The sequence below is a fragment of the Aplysia californica genome, unplaced genomic scaffold, assembly GCF_000002075.1.
Source record: "Aplysia californica isolate F4 #8 unplaced genomic scaffold, AplCal3.0 scaffold00250, whole genome shotgun sequence".
NCBI lineage: Eukaryota > Metazoa > Mollusca > Gastropoda > Aplysiida > Aplysiidae > Aplysia > Aplysia californica.
In genome coordinates, this window is record NW_004797520.1 from 242,626 (window position 1) to 269,705 (window position 27,080).

A 27,080-nucleotide genomic window follows, 5' to 3' on the forward strand; every position below is an offset into this window, starting at 1 on the left:
ATGGCGGGAGCCGAGGGTGATAGAAACCGTTCTCTGAGAGAAATTATATTTGATAGCCTGCAAGCTATTTTGTCTCCGGATTTATTAACACGTTCTGGTGGAGAAGAGCAGATAAAAGCTTTGGAAGTAACGGAAGGTATGAATCAGATTGTTCTCTATGGTTTTGAAGATATTTTAATGTTTACAGTCAATTTACGTTCAGTTTGTCCACCACGCGCCCAACAAAAAATGCCAACATCACATGTCACATGCTGCACACAAAAACATTGTAAATACAGTCGAACCTGCCTTAACGGAAACCTGTCTTAGAGGAATGTCCCCGCTCCCCCCTTGATATATTCCATCTTTAATTTCTGGTATAAAAGGGAAACCTGTCCAATGTGGAAACGGAAAGAAAAATCCGTTCCTTCCGAGGGTTTCTCACCTAACCTAAGCCTGAGAGGGAAAAAATGCTTTGCCCGCTCAGCCAATGTTTGAAACAAAACTTGCAAGTTTGGTTCAGCTGACTCTAAACTTAACGCCATCGCCACGCCGCTGGATGAGGGAGGGAAGTGGGGGTTGCCTAGATGTTACCCTGGAAAGCCTAGATCTAGAATCTAGATCTAGATAGATCTAGTTTAAAACCTACCCCATCCATCATCCTGTGAGTCCTGAGCGATGCAGATGGTCAGGGTTGTAATGTATGGGTATGAAATCTCACGACTGCCCATGGATGAGTGTTCGAGTAGCGAGCCACAACGGAAACATTCCTGGATAGCCAGAGGTGTGAAATTAGTTTGACCAATGCCTGCCGCCCTGATCGTAAGAGGCCAGCCGAGAAAAAAGTTCCTCAATTCATTGTTGCATGGTGGCAGTGAGGGGTTGCATTAGTTGGTGCTTTTTCGGTAGTTCCCACCGCCCTTATTTGAGCTTGACCTACATCTAGATCTAGATCTAGATCTGTACGTTTAATGTGCGGCGAGCTAAGATATCAAACCTAACAACTGCAAAACATTAAATAGTTGTAAAATTCAGGGGGCATGCCCCCCCTGAAAGCCCCCGGTCACCATATTTTTAGGTAGTGTCAATTGCCACCGAGTGACGCGGTGGCAATTGACAAAAATTGACTTTTTGTCAGTTGCCAACGAGTAAATTGGAGCTCTTTTGCATTGGTGGGTAGATCAAGCTTATTGTGCTCGAGTGCTCGGTGTTGTGCGTTCGCCTCTCTGTCCCTCTGTGTGTGTGTGTGTGTCTTTTCCTGACCCCTGTCCCCCGATTTATGTTTCCCGATATAACGTGAATTTTTGCTTGAGTTCGTGTGCATTTGTGATCTACTTCTAGAATTGCCTGTGTTGGTTCTACACCAAGGCAAAGTGTAGGCTAAGGCGCTAAGGCTAAGGCTAGCCTAGATCAGAATCTAGATCTAAATCTAGGCCTACGTCTCATTGAAAACACGCCAAGTTGGTACCGTAGCTCTAGACTAGATGTTCGTCCAATGAAATCAGTTGAGAACAAATTGACCCATTAGACACACATTATGTATAAAGCTAACGATAGTGTTTTTTTCAGACTTGACACCGCTTCACTTGGTGGCAATTGACAAAAAGTCAATTTTTGTCAATTGCCACCGCGTCACTCGGTGGCAATTGACGCTACCATATTTTTATTAGTCTGAAACCCCCCTACTCTTGGGACCAAAACCGGCGAATAACAATTGTGGGGTGGGAACTACCGAAAAGGCGTCCATTAGCTGACTGCTTGTTACATGGAGTTAGGGAAGTACTTCTATAACGAGCGACCACCCCATCAAACGCTTGTCCTAAACCTACCCCTACCCCTACCCCTCGTCCTCAATTCTTCTCTGTCTCATAGTGGTCGCTCGTTACGGAAGTCCTCCCGGAGTTGGAGCTAACGAGAGCACACTACACTGGCTTCTGATTGGCTAAAATATATCAATGAAACGACGTCACGAGGACGATAGCCTACACCGGCTTCTGGTTGGCTAAAATGATCTAAAATCCAGTCATTTTGACTACCGGTATCTATTTTACAATGACTTGATTAACATGGCAGTCAGTAGAACAATTATAGTTGACGCAGGGGGTAGATACTAGTGAACTACTTTGCAGTTTTTATCTGTACTGATCTTTGCCTGGTCTCTGCTCTACAATAGAGGTCACCAGCAGAACTGTGTAGCTGATCAGGTAGGCATGGCGACTCGCACCTTCCAATCCTCCCCAAAAATCATGATTTGCGATTGCCATGCCAATGCACGTTTGATGTTTACAAATAAGTGTGTGATGAAATTACCATCTCCATTCAACCTTGTGGATTTGGGGTGTGATGAGATGACTGTGATGTCTACAGGTCTTTAAATTTACGTCTGTAATTCTTACCTTGTTTTGTCCTCATCCCCTCTAGAGTTTGGAGTCTACCTTGCTGAAATCACTGTTGATGTCCAGGGCCCCCTAGCCATTCGTCAGCTGGCATCAGTATTGTTGAAGCAGTATGTACAGTGCCACTGGTCGAAACAGTCAGACAAGTTTATCTCTCCAGAAGCAACAGATGCGGTAAGTGGGGAAATATGTCTTCTCGATAAATTAATAATAATTAATTTAATGTTTTGATTCATTTCAGTTTTATAGCTTTTTCTGTCACAAATTTGGCGGGGATGAGACCGAGGCAAAGGGTGTGTCCTGGAATTATTAATAAACAGAGGCACAAAATGTTCCTGTTCATAGACTACTGCATCCCTTGCCTTTCAAACTATTAAGGCATGTTTTATTATTTCTTGTTGTATTTCATACAATTTAATTCGTCAAGTGTCCATCTTTATGGTGCATTGAGTTTTCAAAATCTTTATTGATGGGTAATGGTCCATAATGTCCGATTTTGATTTGAAGTAAATGTATAGTTGTTGCTATGTTGAAGCTATTTTTCAAGGTCAGAATTGATTGTTTCAGGCGAAAGCTCACATTCGACAACTGCTGCCCCAAGGCCTGTCCGAGTCCATCAGTAAGGTGCGCTCGAGCATCGCCTACGCTATTTCAGCAATAGCACACTGGGACTGGCCTGAACTATGGCCGGACCTATTTCCTCTCCTCATGCAAGCGCTGACAAGTGGCCAGCCTAATGCAGTCCACGGTTCAATGCGAGTTCTCTCAGGTACGCTGAAGGGGCAGGAAATATGATCGCGGTTAAGCACAAGTGGGCTATCCCGAAAAATGCTGTTTTGAGAAAATCAAAGTTAAAGTTTTTGGATCCTTATTCAGTCTCTTTAAAAGACAAGGAGATTTTTCTCTATATAATCAAACAAATATACACACCAGTGAAACCAAACTTCTCCTATAGGTAGGGCAATACTCACTTTTGGTATAGGTCAAGATTTCTGGAAACTCCCGAAATCTGGGTTAGCTCGCTTGTCCTTAAAAGCGACCGTATAACAAGTTGTTTGGGACCTGGCCTGTGCATTTTCAGAGGGTTTTAGGTTTTGAGATTGATATTTGGGTCAACACTTGGAGCTAAAAAAAAGTATGAATGATGGGAATATCTTTCAAAGAAACCACAATGATCGCTTTTTTCTGCACATTTGATGAGGCGTTTTTAACTTCAGGAATACCTGTTTGGGTGCCAAGTTAATGTAGGTATGGTCAGAAGTTTTATTTTCCTTCAGCCTCAGTCTTAATCTGGCTTAGTAAGGCTCTAGACTACTTGAAAAAGTAAACATGTCTGCAGTCCCATTTGTGTATATGTAGGGGTACTAACCTGATGGACCTTAGCATGGCTGCCTTTATTATTCAGTGCTCCAAACACATGCTGGGGGGGCTCAAGTGCACAGGTCTCGGGGGAGGGGGGGGGGGTTGAAGTCTGAGCAGTTGAAAGTTGATTTGGGAGATTTATTGCCGTGGAAAAGTCCCTTTTCAGAACTGAAGCTGTTTGTTAGATAAATGATTATATGAACAATCAAAAATGACATGTGGTTACGGAAAGTAAAAAAATAGGTGATATATATCGTCAGAAAGTTGTTCAATTGTCAAAAGCTCAGAAAGCAAAATTTTTCAAGGGAGAATAAAGACTGTCTCATACTTTTGAAAATTGTACCTTCATTGTGTATCTCTTTCCTTGCTTTTTTTTAACATCTAGAATCTGAATTTGGACAAACAATTTCTTGAGCACATGCAGGCAATGCAATGCCACAAATTAAGAAACTGCAATTTAAAATAATAAAAAAATTGGGGATGTGTACATCTGAACAGCAGGCTGTCATTATGAAAATCAATTGTGCTGTGATCTGAAGAAATGTAGAAGGGGAATGGGGAGTATAATTTCCATGCACATTTTTTTTTTTGGTAATCACTGTCAGGAATTCATAAATTTTCTCTCCTTTTCCAAGCATTATATTATGTCATTGGTTTTATACATGGTGCAATCAGTAAGCAATTTTTAGCTGTGATGTCTTGATGATTCTCTGTTTCAGAGTTCTCCCAGGACGTGACAGACACTCAAATGGGTCACGTTGCTCCCATCATTCTGCCAGAGCTGTACAAAGTGTTTATTGGTGCTGAGGTGTGTATGTGTATGTTTTCATTCGTCTCCTCCTTGTAGCATGATTGTGTTCAGTCAGCACAGGAGGTTGGTGGGCACTGATGTTGTTTAATCTTTCTGCTTCTTTTTAGTGTAAGTAATTCGCTGAATCTTGAAATACTGGTCTGTATTTAACTATAGCATTCCTGTATAAGAATAAAGATCCACGAAGTGGTTGGTTGGCGGGTGCTCTGGTGCGGTTTGCTTCTTCTTTCCTGTCAAACACGTATCATCCTTATCTCCCCTTGTTCTTTTTTGTTTGTTACTCTCTTGCACCACCGCAAATCTTCTGGCGCTCATATGACCTTATGCAGTGGCGAGCGCAGTAAAACCTCTACTAAAACTAAACAAAAAAAAAGATCCACGATGGGGGATTGGTCCTTGTTGGTCCACCTGCCTCAGATGGAAATGGGGGGCTATGCATCCAAAATTTATTCCTCAAACTTCACAAATTTTGTCCCGGGCCGAGGTCAGAAAGAGTCGAATGAGGTGGTGAGAAAGCAGAGAGGCGAGTAACAAGATTTTATGGGGTGGGGAAAGGTATGGCTCGACTGCAAGGAATTCAGGTCCTCTCCGATTACAATGTGATCTCTAAACCAATTCTTTATTACACTGTTTTGGTAATAGTAGTAAAATAGATTTTTCGCAACATATTTGATTGTATCAGATTGCTCTTCTCTTTCTTCTGCTTGGAGTTATGATTTTATTAAAAAGGACAAGGTGGTTCGCTGGTGTTCTGGTGTGGTTTGCTCCTTCTTTCCTATCGAACATCTATCTTCCTTATCTCCCCTTCTTTTTTATGTTTGTTACTCTCTTGTAACACCTCTAATCTTCCAGCGCTCATATGACCTTATGCTGTTGCGAGCGCCATAAAACCTCTACTAAAACTAAACCTGACAGGGTAGGGGGAATACACCATAAATGCGTACTGAAGTTTGATGTTTGACTCGGTTTTCTGTTTACTGGTGGTAACCCTTTAACACATAAGTTGTACAGGCCACAAGAGGAACTAGGCCCAGTATGTGATAGATAACCAAGTGTCATGTTATCGAATAAGGAGACTGGTGGTAACAGAAGTAGTGTGTTCACTCACCATAAATGTTTCTTGACTCCCTGAGAAGCACGTCCTGATTCACATGATGTTGTGTTTTTCAGTCTTTTGGAGTGAGGACAAGGTCAAGAGCTGTGCACATTTTCAACATTGTGGCTGGCATGGTTTCTACCATGCAGGAGTTCCAAAAAGTGAGTATTTCCTTCTTGCGTTTGCGTTGAATGAGTTGATGAGTACTCTGCTGTTTTCAGTCGTTGTGTTATTTCTGTGACATGCTGAAACAGTAGTGTTTCTGGGAAGCCCTTTTGAAAATTTGGTTTCAGGCTTCTATACACAGCTCAGATTTATATACATAACTCTTCGTCCGATTTCTCGGAGGGTCAGCACAACAACAACATTTCAACAGAAGTGTATAAGCATAAAATAATTTGCAATGTTTGTGGTGAAGATCTGTGGCGTTTTAATCTTGGGATTGTTGTGTGGGGAATACTGTATTGTAGTGTGTGCCTTTTACTTTTTTTTTTCAATATTGCTATTGTCTTAGTCCACCTCCTGGCTAAATGTGGTGACTATTGCACCACTTTGTCCGGCAAACTCGGATCAATTTACTTGACGAATTTAGTTGACATTATGACTGGGCTTTTTTTTTTTAAGGGGACGATGGCGCTTTTCCATTACTTAAGAACTAAGTAATTTAGAGGGATTTAAGCAGTTCTCCACATTGAGATGAAAGTTGTGGGTTTTTGGGCTAGAGATTCTTCCTGTTTGATATCCTGAATTGTGTGGAGATTCCAACTGAAAACGGCCACTTGTCTCCTTCCTCAGGGGGTGGCCAAGCAACTGTTGTTCCCCGTGGTGCCACAGTTCACCAAAGCCTTCATCCAGTGCCTGCAGCTCCCTGACTCCCACACCTGTGACAGCGGACTCAAACTGGAGGTCATCAAGGTAATGGGTTTTATTTATTTATTGATTCCTTTAGTGGAGAGGGGGTGGGGTGGGGTGTTAGCTTGCATCTCTATTGGGTTTTTATTTGAACTTTAGTTTTGCCTTGAAAATGTCACAGTGCATTTCTTAAGATTTAAACGGGTCAGAGACACATTAGTTGCTAGATCTACTCGGACATGTTATGCAAGAACCGGATCCTGAGAAATTTCCTTTATGGAATTCTGAGTACATTTGGTTTCTTCTACATGTCTCTGATGTCTCTGACCCTATGGAATGCTTTCGTCTGCTGTCTTCTTTATGCAGTTTTGATGAGTTTTGTGTAAAGTGACTCTTTGACTGTTCTTTTAGTGGGTTTTTAGGAGGTGCTAAGCAACTTCTGTGTCAAAGCGGCCTGTCAATGGTCCACTGAAATAATCCTGGTGTAACTCTCAGACGTTCCCCCTGATTGCCACCTGTGGGTGGTGGGTGGGTGTTCAGGTGTGGTTTGCTCCTTCTTACCTATCGAACATATAATCATCTTTATCTCCCATCCTTCTTTTTTGTGTTTGTTACTCCCTTGTAACACCTCTAATCTTCAACATTTATACGACCTTATTGTGTTGCAAGTGCAGTAAAACTCTTACGGAAAGAAAAAAAGTCATTGCCCCTTGTCTGGTCTTACAGGCCCTGACAACACTCATCAAAGGTTTCCCCAAGACCATGGCGCCGTCGCTGCCGGAGATCCTCCCCTCGGTGTGGAGCATATTTACCCAGAGTGCAGATTTGTATCCTTTTGTGGTCCATAGGTGATTTGCTGGTGCTCTGGTGTTGGTTGCTTCTTCTTCCTCTTCTTTCTATCAAACGTCTATTGTCTTTATCTCCCCTCCTTCTTCTCTGTGTTTGTTACTTTCTTGTAACACCTCTAATCTACGCCACTTATATGACCTTATTGTGTTGCAAGTGCCGTAAAACGTTTACTAAAAATGATAACTTTTATGGTCCTCTTGGAAGGGTTTGCTACCCTGTGACAGGGAAGCACTTGAGGTGTAGAAAATTCCAGAAGTTACAGGTAAGAATATGACATTAGAAGTTATGATGGTTTTTTTCTGTAATTACTTTCTTGTGTTTGGCTTTCTCTGTCTTTGTGTATAATGAACCATAAATAACTGCAGCACAATGATAAGAGTGTATGTTGAAAATAAAGTTGTTTAAAAAACTGGCTCTAGAATTGGATTTTAATCAAAGCTGGATATATTTTTAGAAGCAAGTTTTTTTCAGCGAGATGAAAGATCTTTGACACATTCACAATTTGGTAGTTTTTGCCCTTAAAGCATGTCTCCCCGTAGTAATCTTTTGCATTACACTCATTATTTGATTGAGTTGCTTATTATAGCGTCTTAAAATGTTCATTGCTTTCCTGAATTTATGATTAGATATGTCCGGACGGTTGTGAATAATGTGGAAGATGCCGATGATCCTGTGGATTCTGATGGTAAGTCTAAAGAAATTGTTTGAGCCTTACCCAGACGAGAAACTAACTCTCAGTACGAGGGGAACTGACTTGTAGTAAATGTGCCTTGTAGTAGTGTATTTCCTGTACTGGCGATCACAAAAGCTGGTCTGTTGTATGTTGTATACTGCAGAAAAAAGGAGACCATCAAGAATTTGTTGTACTTAATTATACAACCTCTGTGGCTCCCTGCGCATAGCAAATTCTTTACTTCTTTAGTTGAGATGGTAGGTAAAGGTATGAGCCAGTGTTTTCTATAGATGAGAATTGAGGCTTGTAGAGCCTTTTCCCTTTCTAAAATTTATTTATAAAAATTTTAAAATTTTTTTTTGGGGGGGTTGCTTACAATCTTCAATGATTATTGTGTTGTGTCTATACTGTCAAGATTTTGGTCTCTTATTTTGAGGATTTAAGAAATCTGTATTTGCAGGGCAAACTTGTGGATGCTTGTTGAAAGGTTAGGTGTGTTCTGCGCCTTCTACTTCTGTTCAGTGTTTACCATGATGCTGACAGACTTGGTGCTTACCATGATGCTGACAGACTTCCTACTTCTGTTCAGGGCTTACCATGATGCTGACAGACTTCCTACTTCTGTTCAGGGCTTACCATGATGCTGACAGACTTCCTACTTCTGTTCAGGGCTTACCGTGATGCTGATAGACTTCTTGTTGGAATGCTCATGTTGTGCTGACCCTCTGAAAACTGCAGCTCACCTCAACGTAATTATTATAATTTATGCTTTCTTCATTCTCCTCCTCAGGTGACGTCTTGGGCTTTGAAAACCTTGTGTACACCGTGTTTGAGTTTGTCCACTGCCTGATAGAGTCGAGTCGCTATCGAAGCTCTGTGAAGAAAACTGTGGACCAAATCCTTTACTACGTGATTGTCTACACGCAGATTACAGAGGACCAGGTGAGGAAGAGATGTTACTTGAGATGTTACTTGAGATGTTACTTGAGATGTTACTTGAGATGTTACTTGAGATGTTCAGGAGCACTTTCCCTCTTGTCTGGACGTTGAATGAACATTTTTTTAAATGTGACTCGTGGGTGGTTGGTGGTTGCTCTGGTATGGTTTGCTTCTTCTTTCCTATCCAACATCTATCGTCCTCATCTCCCCTCCTTTTTTATGTTTGTTACTCTCTTGTAACAGGTAATCTTTTCTTTGGCACTTATATGACCTTATTGTGTTGCAAGTGCCATAAAACTCTTACTAAAACTAAACTAAATAAAAAATATGTTAAGCTTCGGGTTCAGGGACGTGTCTGACTGTAGAAAGTAGTTGCACTTTTTGTTGGGTTGTAGTGTTTTGTGACTTGCCTTGTTCCTTTATAACAAAATGTCATGTCATGATATAAATCATATTGTCAAGTCAAAGGCTTGGCAGTGCAGGGTTTAAGTTACAATGTGGACTTTGGTGGCATGGTTCAATGAGGGGAGTATTTTGTGCTATATTTGCTCTTTTCCTTTGTCTTTTATTTTTTTTGCTAATATTTATGGTAGGCCTACATATCTCTTTATCTTTTAAGACTATAATTATTTTAGTATATTTGCATGTTATTCTAACTTCTTGGGGTTTTTAAAAAAAACATTTTTTTTTCTTTCCTCAGATTCGTCTGTGGAGCAATAACCCCGACCAGTTTGTCGAGGATGAAGATGATGACAGTTTCTCATACTCAGTGAGGATATCGGCACAAGATTTGTTACTGGTGTGTTGTGTTGTGGGTTTTTGTGTGTGTGTGTGTGTTTTCCTTGAAGTTAAAGTAACAGTGATTTTAACCTAAGATTGCAATCTCACAGACCCTCCTGAATTGCCTTTTTTTTTTTGGACACAAACAACTCGTGACCTCAGTGCTTTCTTGTCGTATCTCCTTTAAAAAAAAAAAAAGTTAAAATGTGACTTCTTCTTAAGTTCACTCTTTGTTATGAACTGTTTTCACCTTGTTATGAAAAATGCGAGATACGACAAGCAAGCACTGGGGTCGCGAACTGTACCGTAATAACGTGACATTGCTCGATAGTTTTACGCACACGACTGGTGGCTGTAGGGACATCAACACAGGCAGGTCGTGTTCAACGGTTATCGTGCATCTGTTTGACATTTTCTGTTTTTAAAAAAAAAACTGGGCTACTAAAGAGCAAGTTATGGTCTTTTGAGTCCCGACACTTTTTTGTACTGAATTTTAAAAAAAAATGTTTTTTCTTGAATTAAGCTTGAATTGATATATTGTATAGCTTTCTTCATAGCCTTTCCAATGTTCGAGGCACTTAAAAAGAAACACTAGCCCAACCTTGGACAGAGAGACACAACTCTCTATGGGAACCCGGGGGACCGATGGCAAACTGCAGCCTTTACACTAGAGACTGGAATGTCCATCGAAAGATAAATGCATGCTCATATGACCTTATGCTGTTGCGAGCGCAGTAAAGCTCTTACTAAAACAAACGAAAAATAAACAAGGAGAAGAAGGAAAAGAAGCTTCCTTCATATAAAGAAATTCTGAGACACCAATGGTGGGCCTGGTCAGAATGAGGAATCATGACAGTGATTTGTGACGATTATCTCAGTGAGAATTCTGCGATTTTAGTGTAGTAATCCCGCAGGAAATGTAACCCCGGACTCGTGTAAAGTTTTGTATGCATTTATGTCTATGTGACTCATGCAGAAACATCCAATCCTGAAGTTCTAATAAGATTTAACTCTTTAAACCCTGTGGGAGCGTCCGGCGGTAATGACCCCTTTCCCTGTTGCCGATACTAGTGTCAACTGTTTCGCTGCATTTAGTGCTAGTTTTTGTTTGTTTTTCGAAATTATTCCCGATCAAGTTTTTTTAGTAATGAGTAAGCCTTTGTTTCTGCAGTTTAGAAGTTGGAGGCAAGCTTTTGGGGTTATAATGAGTCATAGTCCACCAGGTTTAGGTAGTTGTATAAAAAACTCCGGGAAACGGTTGGGAAAAACCTCAATGTTTCACACTTTGCCATAACAAGGCTCATATATAGTAATAACTCTTGCCATCAAAGACGAAGGCATTTGGGGGGAAATCCAAAGAAACTGGGTGGTAAACATTGCTGATCGGCGAGGTGTGACGGCAAAGTGTTAAAGAGTTAAGACAAGTGCTGGTATCGCTCTCTGTTTTTCAGTCTCTGGGCACGGAGTTCCAGAGTGTGTGTCCGGAGGCGCTGTGTCAGGCTGTCACCAAGCACCTACAGGAAGCAGAGGCGGCCAAATCTGCCGGGAATCAGCACTGGTAAGTAAGCCACGCCTCCTTCCTCACTGGCCTTACCGTGTTTCCTAGGTGTATATACAACATGATCAATAACAACATTTACAACAGGAAGAGGTGTCAAATTTCTGGATAAATCCGGATTCCCGAAGTTGTCCAGATTTCATGCCAGTTGTTGAGAATTTGTTGTTTGTTTCATAAAACAGTCTCGTAGTTTTGATATGAGTTGTATTAGACTAAATTACATTACACTGTACACTCAGGCGGTGTGGTCCTTGGTGGGTTTTTTTTGTGTGTTTCTTTTGTCTGATTCTGTTTTGAGTAAAATCTGGATGTCTGTTGTTCCAACTTGTTGTAAAGTACCAACGCTATTTTGTGTGTGTTTGTGCAGGTGGAAAATCCACGAGTCGTGCATGCTTGCGTTGGGCAGTGTGAAGGACATGGTGCTTCAAGCCATCAAGGCGGGCACCGTGCAGTTCCATCTGCCAGGGTTTCTGCAGACGGTCGTTTTGGGAGATATGAACTATTCTGGTAAGGAACGCAGTGAGACCCACTGGTTTGATGTCTCTCTTTGTGATCTCAGAAATGTGTGGAGATTTGCCTCTCATGGCTATAATATTACGTGTGTGAATGGTCTCATAGCTCGGCTATTCTGACTACGAGAGTTGAGCATAGTTTCGTTTCATTAGAAAAGAAGTGTGACTGCCATTTAAAAAGGCCACAGAAAAAGCTTCTACAATGTTATCTGTAACGGGTCTATCCTCTGGGAGTGCCTCTTGTATCATCATGTAGATGTTCAGACTTTTGTAAGCTTTTGGGTTAAAGTCACCATATTGTCGCTCACTTTTTGAGTTAATGTGACCACGTTGTCACTCATTTTTTTGGTTAACGTGACCACATTGTCGCTCACTTTTTAAAAAATATAGTGTAGTATCTTTTTGAATTCCCTAAAAATGTTGAAGAAAACATCGGATTGAGCAGATGACCAGAGACTATACACCTATAGGATTGGGTTCTAAGTCTTTCACAATTTCTCTCCCCCCCCCCAGTTTCGCCGTTCCTGACGGGTAGATGTTTATGGACGGCCAGTAGGTTCACAGAAGCTATGCCTCCTGAACTCATTGAAAAGTAGGTGACATATGCTTGTTATAAGGACTATACTCCTCTTCTCTCTCCATCCCTCCCTCTTCCCCCCTCTTTTCTTTTTTTTTTTTTTTTTTCTTTTCTGTCTTTCAATGTCAAGTCACATTTGTGTTTCTTCTCTCTAAAGGTAATAAACTCCTTCCAGCATTATTTTGAGTAGTAATGAAGATATATATGAGAATGAGAGATAAAAATACAGATTGGTTGGAGTGTGAAGACTTATTTGCAGTTCATGTTTTTGGTGCTGGAGAGATATAATATTTAAGAAATTATTTTTTCTTTGAATTTGTTGTTTAGAATACTGACACTTTTACTCTGGAACACAGAAACAAAGCATGACCTGCCATGTTTTTGTGCCTGTTCTGGGCTTAATCTGTTGATATGTTTGAAAAGCAAAACAAGAAAAGTGAAGATTAGAATAAAAGATTGATTTTTTTTTTTCTTCCTTGAGTGTTGTCCTTTTGACCTTACAGGATGGAGGGGTTTTTTTTTCAGTTTGAAGGCAAGTTCTTTTGTTTCTTATTTTATTATCTTGGAGCAACTTTACTCCCTCAACCGCCCCCTATCAAGACTTGGGTTATATTTCTCGTCTAGAATGCTCCAAGCTACAGTCGGAGGCCTGCACATGACCCAGCCGGCGAGCATAAGGATTTCGGGGGTGCGAGCTGTTTTTGGGTTCTGCGACCACTTGAAGACGTCGGGGAACACACAGTTGCTGACCCCGTACCTGCAGAATGTTCTGGAAGGTTTGATCGGCGTTGCCACCCAGTTCTCCGTGGAGGTGATGGGGCTCTGCCTGGAGACGTTGGCTGTTGTTATCACAGTGAGTGGGGAAGTTTGTTGTTTTGTTACTACACACACGCGGGCATACACGCGCACACGCAGGCACACACACACACTCACTCACATATACACACACACACTTTGGGAAAAGTGCTTTACTTTAATTTACAGATTTGGCTTAGTCCTGTTGGAGATGGACATTAAATTCGGATGTTCGGTCTCTCAGATAACCTAACAGTGTTTGGTGTGAAACTTAGATAATTTTGCACAATTTGCGAAGACAAAAAGGTTTATGAGTTATGAGTAATGTTTTGAGCCCATGTTGATGTGTTTCATTAGGTCAAGTTTACCCTATCTTGGTCTGCTGTAATGCTTCTGTTCATAGGTGAAGGCTTTCAGCTGGTGTCTTTCACTTCCATCTCAATGGTTCTGTTAATCTTTTGTCTGCTTGGTGATGACATATTCCATCTCAATGGGTGGTTGGCGGGTGCTCTGGTGTGGTTTGCTCCTTCTTTCTTATAAAAAATCTATGGTCTCTATCTTCTCTCCTTTTTTGTGTTTGTTACTCTCTTGTAACTCCTCTAATCTTCGGCACTTATATGACCTTATTGTGTTGCAAGTGCCGTAAAACTCTTACTAAAACTAAGACATATTCCATCTCAATGGTTCTGTTAGTCTTTCCTCTGCTTGGTCAGGACATTATTGACAACGTCATAGAACATAATGTAATTGTATTTTCTCGTCAGGTTGATGAACAGTTTGCAGCTACAAACGAGGCAAGAATCGGCCCTCTGTCCTTGGCCATCTTTCTGAAACACGCTGGTGGTGAGAGTTGAACATTTCTCTTTTTCTGTGAAAGAAAATGATTGTATGTCGTCTAATTTGTATTTTTTGGCCATTTCTTTCTCCAATAAAGAAATGCACTGTATAACTCTTAAAAAATACTTTATGTCATGATACTTTTCGTCCTCGTTTTTTCATGAGACTGGGAGGGATGAAGGTGCTTGGGGATGCTCATCAGCAGAGACAGAAATATGGGAATTGTAAAATTGAATTGAGCATCAGACAGGCAGTTTCACTCTGTGTGTGTGTGGGGGGGGGGGGGGGGTAAATTGGAATGATTGAACAAGCTGTTCAAGAAGTTATGTGAACTTGTTTTAGCCTTCAACCAGAAGCGGGAAAATGATTAACTGCCCCATTTCACCTTTTCACTTTCATGTAATGTATTTTTATTCTCACGAGCTTTTGCGGGAAATGTTTGTCTTGCTCTCTTCTAGATTCTAGAACCCCGAAAGCCTTTCTAGAGGTATTATTTGTATATTTTTTGAAAATGAGAAATTGATTTGTGTTCTCATGGGAGTTCATTGATTTGTTCTTGTGATTACAGTTGCACTGAAAGATGAAATAATTTTTGTAAATGTCTTCCTCAGACCCTTTCATCGTATCTCTGGTCCAAGATATCGTCAAGGTCATGGCCAGTAACCCATCATGCACCGCTGCCATCCAGGGAAGATTCGTCCCGACCCTCAACAGTATTCTCAACTCCGACTCGGAGAAACTCTCGCCAGGACTGGTCTCGGTATGTTGTAAGCCGAGTGCTGTCTTGTGCTGTCTCTCATTTCTGACTTTGATGGGGTTTTGTCTGATACTGTTCGGGTGTTGGCTGACGGTGTTGGCCCCAGTTGTGGAGGTTTAATGTCTGTGTTCTGTACAATTTTGCTCTCATTTACAAAACAAACATGTAGGTGGTTGGCGGGCGCTCTGGTATGGTTTGCTTATTCTTTCCTGTTAAACATCTATTGTCGTTATCTCTCCTCCTTTTTTAATGTATTTTACTCTCTTGTAACACATCTATTCTTCTGTACTCATATGACCTTATTGTGTTGCAAGTGTTGTAAAACTTGTACTAAAACTAAAAACAAAATGATGGCAAAATTCCTTTTTCATATGCAGCGTTCCTATTTGTATATCAACTAAACGGAGTTTGCTCTCTCTCGATTTGTTTTTTTAGTTTCTAGGTAAAGGTAAAAAAATAGTTGTGTAGGAATCTGATCTGCTGAAAGGACTTTAATTAAGAGGATTGTGGTGCGATTGTTTTCTCTCTGTCAGGTTTCGGTGGAGATGGTGACGTGCCTTGTGCGGAGCGTGACTGTCCCGCTGTCGGACACCATGATGTCTTGCTTCATGCCCGTCATCCACGCCCTGCTCACCTCCGACGACAGCTCCACGCTACAGGTAACTCATACACCACGCCAGACATTGTGGGGTTGTATAGCTCAGTTATAACTCACACGTCATGCCAGGCATTGTGGAGATGTTTTAGCTCGGTGATAACTCTTTGCTTTAGGAATGATCATGTTCAAAAGTGATAACCGAAAGATGTCAGGTTGATGATACATCCTTTTCATTTGTATCCAAAGCTTAAAGAGCGCGATTAAAACAAAATTCCACATAAGTGTAATGGTATCTAAAAATTTTCAAAATTGTTCTTTTTCCGGAATGGACATCTGATTTGTGATATTTGGAAGGACTTAGACCCCTTTTGTTCTCGTAGGAATTTTGTGTGAGTAAATATGTCAGTTCAGCCGCTGTCACAGCTGTTTATTTGTGAAGATCGCAACCAACAAACGGGACCTGCTTGCAACTGAACAAAATATCCCATCTGAAATTAAAAATAAACGCAAAAAGCTTTGTCTGTACATTTTCTCTCAAGGTGCAATTTCTTTCGGTACCATATAGCTAGGTTGTTGATGGTTAAATTAAAATTTGGTGGAACAAATGAGTGATTGCGTTTGTTCTGATAGTTTGCAGGTCATGCGCTGTCAATTCTGCATTGCCAGTTTTTTGTGTTGTTGGTTTATGTTGTTTAGGTACAACCAAGAAAAATTTCCCTCTGGGATAATAAAGTAGTATCTTATCTTATCCGAGGTTACCGAAGGGGACGGTTTTCTATTGTAAGTAACATTTCCCTGGTTTGTCCCACAGAGCGGCGGGGAATGTCTGCGCGCCTACACCAGCCTGGCTCTGGATCAAGTGATAGCTCTCAAAGATGACTATGGTAGGTCAGGCTGGGCTTTGGCCACTGACTTTTTACTTTCTTGGATTATAAAAACTATTTTAAAAAAACCCCAAAAATTTAACGTTGTTTGGGGGGGGGGCGGGGGGGAAGATGATGTCTCTTGGATTGATAGAAGTGTACTAAAAGAAAGGAGAATTGATAGACTTAAGGATGATGCTTGTTTAAGCTGAACTCTTTCCTAACCAGAACAATATGCTGACCATGACCAAGCTATTCTGATCGCCATTTTGTCCTACCTCTGTAACTGTGAGCAGGAAAAAAAATACAATTAAAGAATAAGTTTTAAGAGAAATTCACATTTTTTTAATATATCAAAAGTGTGGGGAAATTAATTTTCTATCAGATAATGCACAGAAGATAAGTAATGTGATCGTAAAATAATGGTTTGTTTGAGTCTGAAGACAAGACAAGACTGATTTCATAATGAACGACTTTGTATAGCAATGACAATGAAAAATTAAATTTTCATCCAAATTGCTTAAAAATGGACTTAAATGAAAATAGAGTAAATTCTAAGAACTATGGTTTTTAAAAATTAAAAATCCATTGATAAATTTAAAAAGTTATTGGGATTTTTGTTTGCAAAATGTTGGAGGACCTTCATATAGGAAAAAATCGCCAAAATGTGGGACATGTTTTGATGTATTTTGAGGAAAAACTGTTCGTAAGTCAGTAATGAATTGGAGCATATGAATGAAACTTGGCATCTCCATGTGATTTTTAGTGCCGAATCTAGTTCTGCTATCACTTTTTGGATGTCTTCATTACTTTAGATCTTAAAGACTGATATTTGCGTGAAATTTGTTGAATTGCGTGACATCGTTTTTACCGCGACGCGATCACCCCTTCTAAAACTCAGTAAAGAGCTGTCGGGAAAACCCGCGATGTAGTCATCGGTGACCCATTTTGGTTATAGGCAACCAATCACATGCCGCCTAAGGATCACGCGCCTCTTGCGTGCCGGCACCTCGCGTTTGGAATGCGCTATCAAGTTTCTAGATCTAGGGTTTTATCAATGGATGGGTGGTAATTTTAAGTTGGTATGGAAAATCTACTAAACGCAGAGATCTGAAATTTTACAGCAATAAAGAAGACATGTGGGGCGCTTGTGTGGTCGGCGATCAACCCGCAGCTCCGCTTAGTTTTCGAACCGCAGAGGAAATTTGCACAAACACGGCATTTGCACAAACACGGCATTTGCACAAACACGGCAATATCTCCGGTTCTAGTAATCGTTCGGGATTGTACCCTGGCATGTCGTTAGTTTAACCTTTCCTCTGGTTGGTTGCCGAGTTTCATTTATTAAACTTAGAAGAGAGTCACTTCTGATTCCGAGCGGCCCAAAAAATACCCCTCGCGCGGAGGCCGATTTCCGGCACAAGGCGCAGCGGGCGATTGGCATTGCTACTTTGTACTTATCAATATTTAAATATCGCAAAAGTGTGTTTTCCGAGACCACCACAAATTTAATTCTGTTATGCTGTTTGATTTTAAATATTACTCGAATGCTAGTGTAAATGATTAGTATATGTGCCATTTGATGTTTTGGCATCAAATGGCAAAGAGAAGCCTTGAACTGCGGAGGATGGTAGAATCTACTGACGGGGTTTAGTATGTCTCTTGCTCCCAGACAACAACGGCATGCACTACACGGTGCAGGTGATCTTCAAGCTGCTGGACCCCAAGACCTCGGAGCACACCGCCACGTTTGTCGGCCGCCTGGTGTCCACTGTGATCGGCAAGTGTGGCACGCAGCTCGGGGAAAACCTGGACCTCATGCTGAGGGCTGTGCTGAGCAAGATACAGCAGGCGGAGACCTTGAGTGTGTTACAGGTGAATCCTTTACATATAATATAGAAAATGTATCCCCTCCCCATCCCTTACCTAGAAAATGTCTACAAATTTCTCCTTGAAACCTCTTTGAATTTGGTGGGGAGTTCATGGCAGGACCCTGTCACATGTGTGAGCTCTTCTCATGAAAACAGTCAAGTATGCGGGTGTTTAGAGGGTGCTAGAGGGGAATTCTTGGATTTGTGTTATACAGATGCTATCTGTTATTATGGTTCAGAGCCTGCTGATGGTGTTTGTGTGTGTGTGTGTGTCGATCAACTGATGGTGTATGTGTGTGTAGCTGAACTGATGGTGTGTGTGTGTCGCTCAACTGATGGTATTTGTGTGTGTGTCACTCAACTGATGGTGTTTATGCGTGTGTGTGTGTGTTGCTCAGAGCCTGCCGATGGTGTTTGTGTGTGTGTGTGTCACTCAACTAATGGTATGTTTGTCTGTGTGTGTCGCTCAGAGCCTGCTGATGGTATTTGTGTGTGTGTCACTCAGAGCCTGCTGATGGTGTTTGTGTGTGTGTGTCACTCAACTAATGGTGTGTTTGTCTGTTTGTCACTCAGAGCCTGCTGATGGTGTTTGCCCACCTGATGCTGTCCCAGCTGGAGGCCGTGCTGGATTTCCTGACCAGCGTGCCCGGCCCCACGGGGAAGCCTGCCCTAGAGTTTGTGCTCAACGAGTGGTGCTCCAGACAGCACCTCTTCTACGGCAGTTACGAACGCAAAATCAGGTGGGTGTGCAGCGTATGAATTCAGAAAGTTTTTATAGGTGGTAACAGTCACAAAGTATGTACGTCTGTTTTAGTAGAGGTTTTACGGCACTCGCAACTGCATAAGGTCATAGGAGCGCCAGAAGATTAGATTTAGAGGTGTTACAAGAGAGTAACAAACATAAAAAAGAAGAAGGGGAGATAAGGACGATAGATGTTTGATAGGAAAGAAGAAGCAAACCACACCAGAGCACATGCCAACCACTCACTATGTACGTCATAAATTTCACAGTTTTATTTAAGATTGCTGGAAAACTTTGCATTGCGTATCAATAATATCGTTTTGGAGTGAAAATTACAAGGTACATATACGACGCTGTATCTGGGAAAGTGATTTCTGACTCACAGTTTGTGACTGTTCCTGTCGCTAGAGCTCAGCTCTTGATTTTGTTTATGGAACTCTTTTTTTGTTGTTGTAATGCTTTGTACGGTATAATGACATTGCTCAAGAGGAGCGCCTGTCTAAGATGACCTATTCTCCTCGACAGTGGGTGGTTGTCTTGGACAGGTTAGACTGTACCTCAAGTTCCCTTAGATCGAGAGTTGGTCCTTCATTCACTGGCAAGAAAGCTGATAATAATAGTGGTAGAGAGAATGCTCAACAATTTCATAAATGTTTGATTACTTCACTTATACATGTATTACAAGAAAATGTACATGGTTTCACTGTCTGTAAGTCATGTTCTCTTTATGTGAGTTATCGTGCTGAACCTGTACTTCACACCTGTTCCTCTCCACAGTATCCTGGCCCTGTGTAAGCTGATGCAGCACGCCATCGCCCACAACGACCTCCGGCTGCAGGACATCATGGTGCAGGGGGAGCAGGTGCTGCCGCAGGGGCAGGGGATCCGAACACGCTCAAAGGCCAAGAACGGTGAGTTCCGGCTCGGTCAAAGAAATACTTGTGTGTGTGTGGGGGCGCTCTGGTTGAGCAAGCAAAGTCTCTAACTTCATACCCGCCTACATGGACCAAAGTCGACCGTTGCACGAACCTTCCTGAGCATCTATCTGGACCATTGTTGCCCACTAGTTTTATACTCATGACTAACCACCCTTCCCTCCTGGAAGACACTTCACTGTCTGCCCAGCTATTTATTACTGTTCACCGTCAACCCAGCTATTTATCACCGTTCACCATCAACCTAGCTATTTATTACTTTAAGTCAAGTGTCTTGTCTCTAGACTAAGGAGTCCCTAGTCAAAGAATTTGATCCCTGTTGCATATATAAAAAGGATTATCTCTGTAGTTTAAGGTAGGTGGTGGGAGAGGAGAGGGGTAGGCTACATATTAGACTTACTTTCTTAATTCCTTTATATGGATGTGTGACTGACTTGCTAAATCAGTTGATAGCATACATTTCCCAGATTGATTTTGTATGCTGGATAATTTCCATGTGTTGCATTTCTGTGTTGTCCTCAGCTCCAGAACAATGGACCACCGTTCCTGCTCTAGTCAAAATCTACAAGCTGATCATCAATGAACTCTCAAACGCCATAGAAGAAACCATTACGCATAACGATGATGATGATGAGGAGGTGAGTTGATGAAAGACTTTGTGGGAAGCTCCTCTGTCCTCCCTTTTCTCTCAATGTGAACTCCACAGGCTGCCAGGCCACTTGAGACTTCTGTAAAGATGGGATTACACAAAGCAGCTACCCGTTCCTGGTACATATGTAGCAGTGGATGAACCCTGTGTTCAATCTATTCTCATCAAAGCCCAACCTGATGCTCAATCTTTCATTTCTCTATAATTTACAATGCTTTTTGTCCATCTTGTTTGTTTGTGTTGAAGAAGAGACAGAAAAATGTCTTAGAGCAGAGTCTTTCTGTGAGACGACCCTTTTGTTTCTAGAAGGGCGTCGAACTGATACACTTCTAATGGTCATGGAGGGTGACCTCATTATTTGACTTGTACGTAAATACCTTTTTTTGTTTAGTTAGCACAGAGACTCGTGATATGAAGAGATAACAGTTTCTGTCATCAAAGCGTTATGATTTGTTAAGTGTGTCTTTTTTTTTTTTTTTCATTCCAGGAAGATGGAGATGATGAGGGTGTTGATGATGACATAGATGATGATGAATTTGCTCTAAAGGGGCATTCTATATCTGACATGCTCAACAATCTGGACTATGAAGGTGGGTTACGATGTTAGGGGTACTACTTCACTTTTTTACGTTGTCTTTTTAGGATGCTCCACTTGTGCTCTTTTCCTTTTATGACACTACTTGTTTTTTTTAAAGATGTTTTCTCCCTCTCTGGGCCACCGCAGGGAGACTGACAGGCCCCGGGAATTTGAGGAAATCTATAAGTTGCTCTTGGAAAAGGCCGGGAAGACTCGGGAACATTCATAAAGTGCTCGGATTTGTTTTTTAAAAAAATAGAGCCCTGTGGAGGGGACAAAGGAGGTGAGGGGGTTTGGGTTAGAAATTGGAGACGAAAACAGACGACAGAATTTTGCTAGAGAGCAGGAAAGAAGGTGAAAGGAGACAGTTTTAGACAAGAAAATTTTTCGGTTGCTACCCGGATTTGGAGCCAGTACCTTTTGAATGAGAGGTGAACACTTTAACCTCTTGGCCACGAAAGCCTTCAAGATGGTCTTTGTACTTCTCGGAGGGTGTTACAGGCCTCCAACTACGGCCAGCCCATACATGACCTAAGCAAGTTGAAAGGCTGTATAATAAAAGACCTGCTGAAATACAGCACAAAAGATGTTGTAAAAATCGCTGACTAGAAATGGTTTCAAAGACTTATTGAGTTTCTTTTCTTTATCCTGGCAGGGTTTGCGGTTGACGATGATGACGATGATGACCCTGATGCCAAGAATGACCCTAACTATCAAATCAATACTCAGGTAAGACTTATCTTGGATGAGGGGCACGTTTTCTTCTGCCATGCTATCTTCCGACTGTTCTCTCCTGCTATCTGCTATCTTCTCGAGGCGTTGACCATTGCCTGTGTCCTCAGCTGTTCTTTCTTCTGTAGGAACTTTGTGGAAACTCCAAGCTCACCGTGGATGGTCGGCGAGCACTCTGGTGTGGTTTGCTCCTTCTTCCTATCAAACAGTTATGTGGGTGGTTGGTGGGTGCTCTGTTGTGGTTTGCTCCTTCTTCCTATCAAACAGTTATTGTTCTTATCTCTCCTCCCTCTGTTATTTGTATGTTACTCTTTAGCTGCACTTCCGTGACCTATCTTTGTTGTAAATGCCGTAATACTTTCACTAAAACTACATGTGTTCAGTGGGTGGATGGCGGGTGCTCTGGTGTGGTTTGCTCCTTCTTTCCTATCAAACATCTGTCGTCCTTATCTCCCCTCCTTTTTTGTGTATGTTACTTTCTTGTAACACATCTATTCTTCGGCACTTATATGACCTTATTGTTTTGCAAGTGCCGTAAAACACTTACTAAAACCAGACTAAAACCAAAACATCCATATCTCTCCTTCTTTTTTGTGTATGTTACTCTCTTGTAAAACATCTATTCTTTGGCACTTTAATGACCTTATTGTGTTGCAAGTGCCGTAATACTCGCACGAAAAAGAAACAAAATTATTGTTCTCCCTCTGTTCTTTGTATGCTACTCTTTAGTAATCTCTGTAATCTGCTGCACCTCTATGACCTATCTGTGTTGCAAATGCGGCAGAACTTTCACTTTAACTACGCAATGCTCACCTTTGCCTAACCGTGTGAGCCTTTCCCCGACAGACGTACCTGACGGAGTTCCTGCAGTCGCTGTCGGGCGAGCCGTGTTACGCCATGTTCAGCCAGCACCACAACGCCCTGGAGAGACAGGTCCTGCAGGCTATCAACATCAACACGTGAGGACGACCCTGCGCCGCCGCCGGACCGACCCTGGGATGTCCTCAAAGTGCTTGGGACTCTCGCAACTCTCAAAACTACGGAATAGCAGCTTGCAGGAACTTTTTTAACGTATGCATGATTTGCCTTTTTTTTTTCACCCCTTCTGTTTGGTTGCTTGTGAGCGAGCATTATAATTTCTAATCTTCCAGTTCGAATGGAGAATGGTTGTGCTTTTTCTGGGGATGTTTCGCCATGAGGAGCCACGTTGTTGTTTCACCGGAATATTCTGGAGAATAACTACGGGATTATAAATGTATTGAGCAGGGATTTTCGGTGTCGTTTTGGGTAGTGAAGGCAGATGTGTGAATGTGGAATGCTGCATGCAATACCTGCTTTCTTCATGCCTCGCTTTATTATTTGACAATTGATTGGGTTGGTTGAACAAATGATCTGCTGGACAGTTTCCCTTTTCCCCTGACTGGGAGATCAAAAATGGCGTGTGCAATAACAATTTCCGGGGTCAGGCATGTTGGGGCTGTCGCGAAGTGTGTCAAGTTTTAAGCATTTAGAATTCTAGTTTTAGAAAGTTTACGCACTTTTACGGCACGTGCTACACTTTTAGGTTATAAAATTGCCGAAGATTAGAGATGTTACTGAAGAGTAACATATTATGTAGAAAAGGAGGAGGAGAGATAAGGATTATAGTTGTTTTATTGGTAAAAAAGGAGTAAACCACACAAGAGCGCCTGCTAACCACCTACACAGAAAGTATAAGGGCATTGTCCACTTGGCACATCTTACTATGGGAGAAGAAGTGGTGGTGTGAAGAAGCTATAGATCTAGTCTTTGTTGATATTCCTTTATTGAAACTACTGCGTTTTTAAAGTAGTGTCTGCATGTTTCTGTTTGACTCAAAATGTTATTTAACACACTACACCCTAACTTGACCGCAAATTCTCGCTGCGACCAAGCATCTTTAGAAACCAGGTCTCGCTTTGACGACACTATGGAGCCGAGATTTTTATTTATATAGTTATTGCAAAATGTTTCTTCTTCCGTTTGATACCGAAACGAAATTTTTCGGGCCAGTCGAAGGTGTCTCGACTTGTTGAAAAGCAACACAACTGAGTTTGAATAAAGAAATAATGATGGATTTCAGCAAAAACAAGCATACGACAAATCAGATATTGATGAAGACATTGTAGCAAGAGTTATGGGCGATTCAGATTTATCAGAGGTAGAATTTAGATCTAAGGCCGGGGTGAGAGTGATGGGTCAGACTCCCCGATTGAACTAAAGTTAGAATATTTCCCACCGTTTGTGCATACATAGTTATATTTTTCTGAAATTACATTTAATTCTCTTTCTAACTAATTTTTTCTGGATTTTGGGAATTTTAGTATTTTTTAAACGCTTATATTCATGGGATTTGGGTTCCTTCCCCTTTCTTAGGATCTAGGAATGGACTTCCCGTCCAGGCCCTTTTCTAGTTATGTCCCTTTGCATAGTACTTGTGAAATGCCAGCGGGTAAGGCTTTGATAATCAGGGTGGAATGTGGAATTCTTTTTGTTTCATAAATAGGCTACACTGTGTGTGCAGCATGGGTGAAAGTGACAAGAGACGATTTAGCCTCAAAATTCTGTTGTCAGAGAACTGATAACCTGAGAAGTTCATGGTAAATTCCACGCAGCCTGAAAACATTAGGATCAACGCAAATCGCCTGTTTAGTGCTATACATGTAGCCTAGGCCTATCAATAATTTTCCAAGTACAGTTGTGCTCAGTATGACAAAAATACTATAGTTTGATCTCAAGTATTCTCAAGTTAATTGACCCACCTCTTTTTAATTGATCAACATGCTGCTCCTGTAAATGTCTGTCGAGTCGAGTTTGCAGAGTAGCCGGTCAGTGGATGAGGACAAAATCAGAAGTATAAGTATAATCCAGTGTTTGGGAGAAGCATAAAATCCATGTAGTCCAGAAAAGCATACACAGAGATCAGAAAAGCATACACAGAGATCAGAAAAGCATACACAGAGATGCCAAATCTCCGGTTTTTTCCTACACTTGCAAAGGAAAGAGGAATGGTAAGAGAAATGTTTTTGTTTGCTCATTTTAAGATTTTACAAAGTACATTTTAGGTTGTTTTTTTTTTAAAAATCATTTGCAACACGATATGGTCATCATATCAGTGCCAAAGAATGGAAACAATTTTGACAAGCTTCTATGTAAATGTATGACTGCTGAACGAAATCTCTGTTGTTAATGGGTAAAGAAAGGGAATTTCTATCTTTTCAATGACAATCGAAGATTTTGGTTGAAATTATAATCCAGGTGTTTTTAGCTTTTTTCTTTTCCGTGATTCAAAGTACACGTGAGCTTTTTCTGCAGACGTTGGTGGCTTGATTGGTCTTGGGGAATGAATAGGCATTAGCATGATGGGTCTTGGGGAATGAACGCTTGCTTATCGTACGGTAGAGGGTCATCTCCTTCAGATGACAATGTGATACAAAGACGGGATATACGATTTTTACGCCGGTTTTGTCTTGTACATTAACACATAATTCCCTGGCTTTTTAACTGGCATTTTGCATGTTTTTTAATTGTTGACAGCAATATTTTACTGACATGTCCATGCGAGATGGAATAAATTATTCTCTTATTGAAGCCCTGGACAATTTTGCCTTTTTCATTCATTGTTCTGCTTTTGTCAACATCTAATAACTTATTTTGACACAAAAGGGCCGCTCTTTTAAAAAAATGAAAAGTGATGATGATGACCAATTAAAAATTTTAAGCAGCGATATATCAGATGATAGAGCCCTTCTAATTTTTGGTTGTTTTTTTTTTGTTGGTAGAATCAACCTTGCTCTAAGTCTAACAAAACAAAACAAAAGAAGGCTCTATCTGTACTATATATCACTGTTTGGATCTGTTGCAGCAAGTTATGTATGTGTCACTGCAGTTAAATTTTTCATGGAATGGCCCAAAATGGCCTACTGAAGTTTTTCATTTTACAAACTTGAAAAACGATAAGACAAATCACGAGGGAGAGAACCAACAGAAAATGAAAAAAAAACCTTCCTATCCCAAACCTGTCTTGGATACAGTTACTTGAGTGAGTTACTGAGGATTGTAAATGGTTTACAAAGTGATTGACTCACTTTAGATCAGTGAAGAAAAATTGTTGCTTCCACCTTGCCCTTCATCAGGATTAACCTGGAGTATGGGAAGTTGTAGAAAGATGCTGATATTACAGATAAGACCAGATGTTTTTTAAAATTGTCTGACTTGTACATATATTATGTCATTTTACATCTTGTACAAAAAGCATTAGTATTAGCCACTATGATCCAGACATTTTTGAGTCCCCGTACATCTCCATAGAGTTAAAAGGACGATAGATGTTTGATAGGAAAGAAGGAGCAAACCACACCGGAGCACCTGCCAACCACCCACGTCTATTGCGTAGTAAAAGGCAAATTAAAGAGCTTATGAACTTGACATTGAAAACACAACTGAACTAACACTTGTACTTATAATGGTAACATCCAAAAGAACAAGACCAAGGCCAATGAAATAAGACTGCACATATATTTAATTCACAGGGAAAAAAAAAAAATAAAAACTTTGATAATTAATACAAAACCTACAGGTGATGAATGCTTTCAGTAAGATCAGCAGATCAAATTGTGTGTGGCCACCGACAGCTATACGACGATGTACCCATCGACCTCACTAGCAGCACAAGAAACATGTTGTGAAGCATGAGAACATTTGAGGGAGCTATGCTTCATAACTTGAGCGAAAAAGGAACAGAGCATTCCTTGCAAAAAGATATGATGGGACAAAATGAACGCATGTAATGAAGGTTTTATGAGTGCTTGACAAAATAAATGCTAGCGGAATGGCCATCAAAAAGATGTCAACTATGACTCGGGACGCAAAACCCGCGACAAAAATTACAAATGCAACTTCTGCTGCCTGTCAAATTGAGGCTTAAGCAGACAGGTACTAAGTAAATTTGCCCCTAAAAGTAAAATTTTCACAACAGATTTGATCCTTATTTAGCTCCTTTCACTTCTTGACAATTTTGGTCCCGTGAATACATTCCCAGTTACTTCTATTTCTATGCTCAGTGGTCTTGGCTGCTCAATTCTTGACAAAGCGACATTACGTCACAACTTTCTGTTCCCTGAAATAAAACAAAATCCCCCAAAACAAAACCAAAGGCTGTATTTAAATGTTTTCCCTATTTTATTATCACTTAAATAAAGAATAGCATGCTGTCAGTTTTATTAGTATGCCTTCCGTACTTTTCCGGAATGCAAAAATTGACTCCATATATAAAGAGGAGCGTTCTCCATAACGAATGTGTGGGCATGAGGACCACACGGG

General features: G+C 41.0%; 1 protein-coding gene across 2 annotated transcripts; it reads left to right on the plus strand.

Moving 5' to 3' along the window:
* On the plus strand, positions 1 to 25,350 carry LOC101864627 (importin-9). Of its 2 annotated transcripts, none has more exons than XM_013083716.2 (25): positions 1 to 136; positions 2,401 to 2,549; positions 2,943 to 3,144; positions 4,457 to 4,545; positions 5,719 to 5,805; positions 6,440 to 6,559; positions 7,223 to 7,323; positions 7,972 to 8,030; positions 8,809 to 8,960; positions 9,658 to 9,756; positions 11,189 to 11,295; positions 11,663 to 11,802; positions 12,321 to 12,399; positions 13,009 to 13,237; positions 13,944 to 14,022; positions 14,628 to 14,776; positions 15,307 to 15,432; positions 16,183 to 16,255; positions 17,889 to 18,109; positions 18,679 to 18,845; positions 19,625 to 19,758; positions 20,305 to 20,420; positions 20,919 to 21,021; positions 21,664 to 21,737; positions 22,587 to 25,350. In XM_013083716.2, exons 1-25 carry the CDS (start codon positions 1 to 3, stop codon positions 22,701 to 22,703), a joined length of 3,108 nt encoding a protein of 1,035 aa, XP_012939170.2. In that variant the 3' UTR covers positions 22,704 to 25,350. The 2 variants fall into 2 exon arrangements, with proteins under 2 accessions (XP_012939170.2, XP_005100562.2); XM_005100505.2 differs by having other exon boundaries at positions 17,907 to 18,109.
* The last annotated feature ends 1,730 nt before the right edge of the window (positions 25,351 to 27,080 follow it).

Excerpts from the sequence above, each read along its gene's own strand:
- LOC101864627 (XM_013083716.2), top strand. The coding sequence starts at position 1 with ATGGCGGGAGCCGAGGGTGATAGAAACCGTTCTCTGAGAGAAATTATA. Across the intron at positions 137-2,400 it reads AGCTTTGGAAGTAACGGAAG|AGTTTGGAGTCTACCTTGCT; the intron begins GTATGAATCAGA and ends CATCCCCTCTAG. Across the intron at positions 7,324-7,971 it reads TTTACCCAGAGTGCAGATTT|ATATGTCCGGACGGTTGTGA; the intron begins GTATCCTTTTGT and ends ATTTATGATTAG.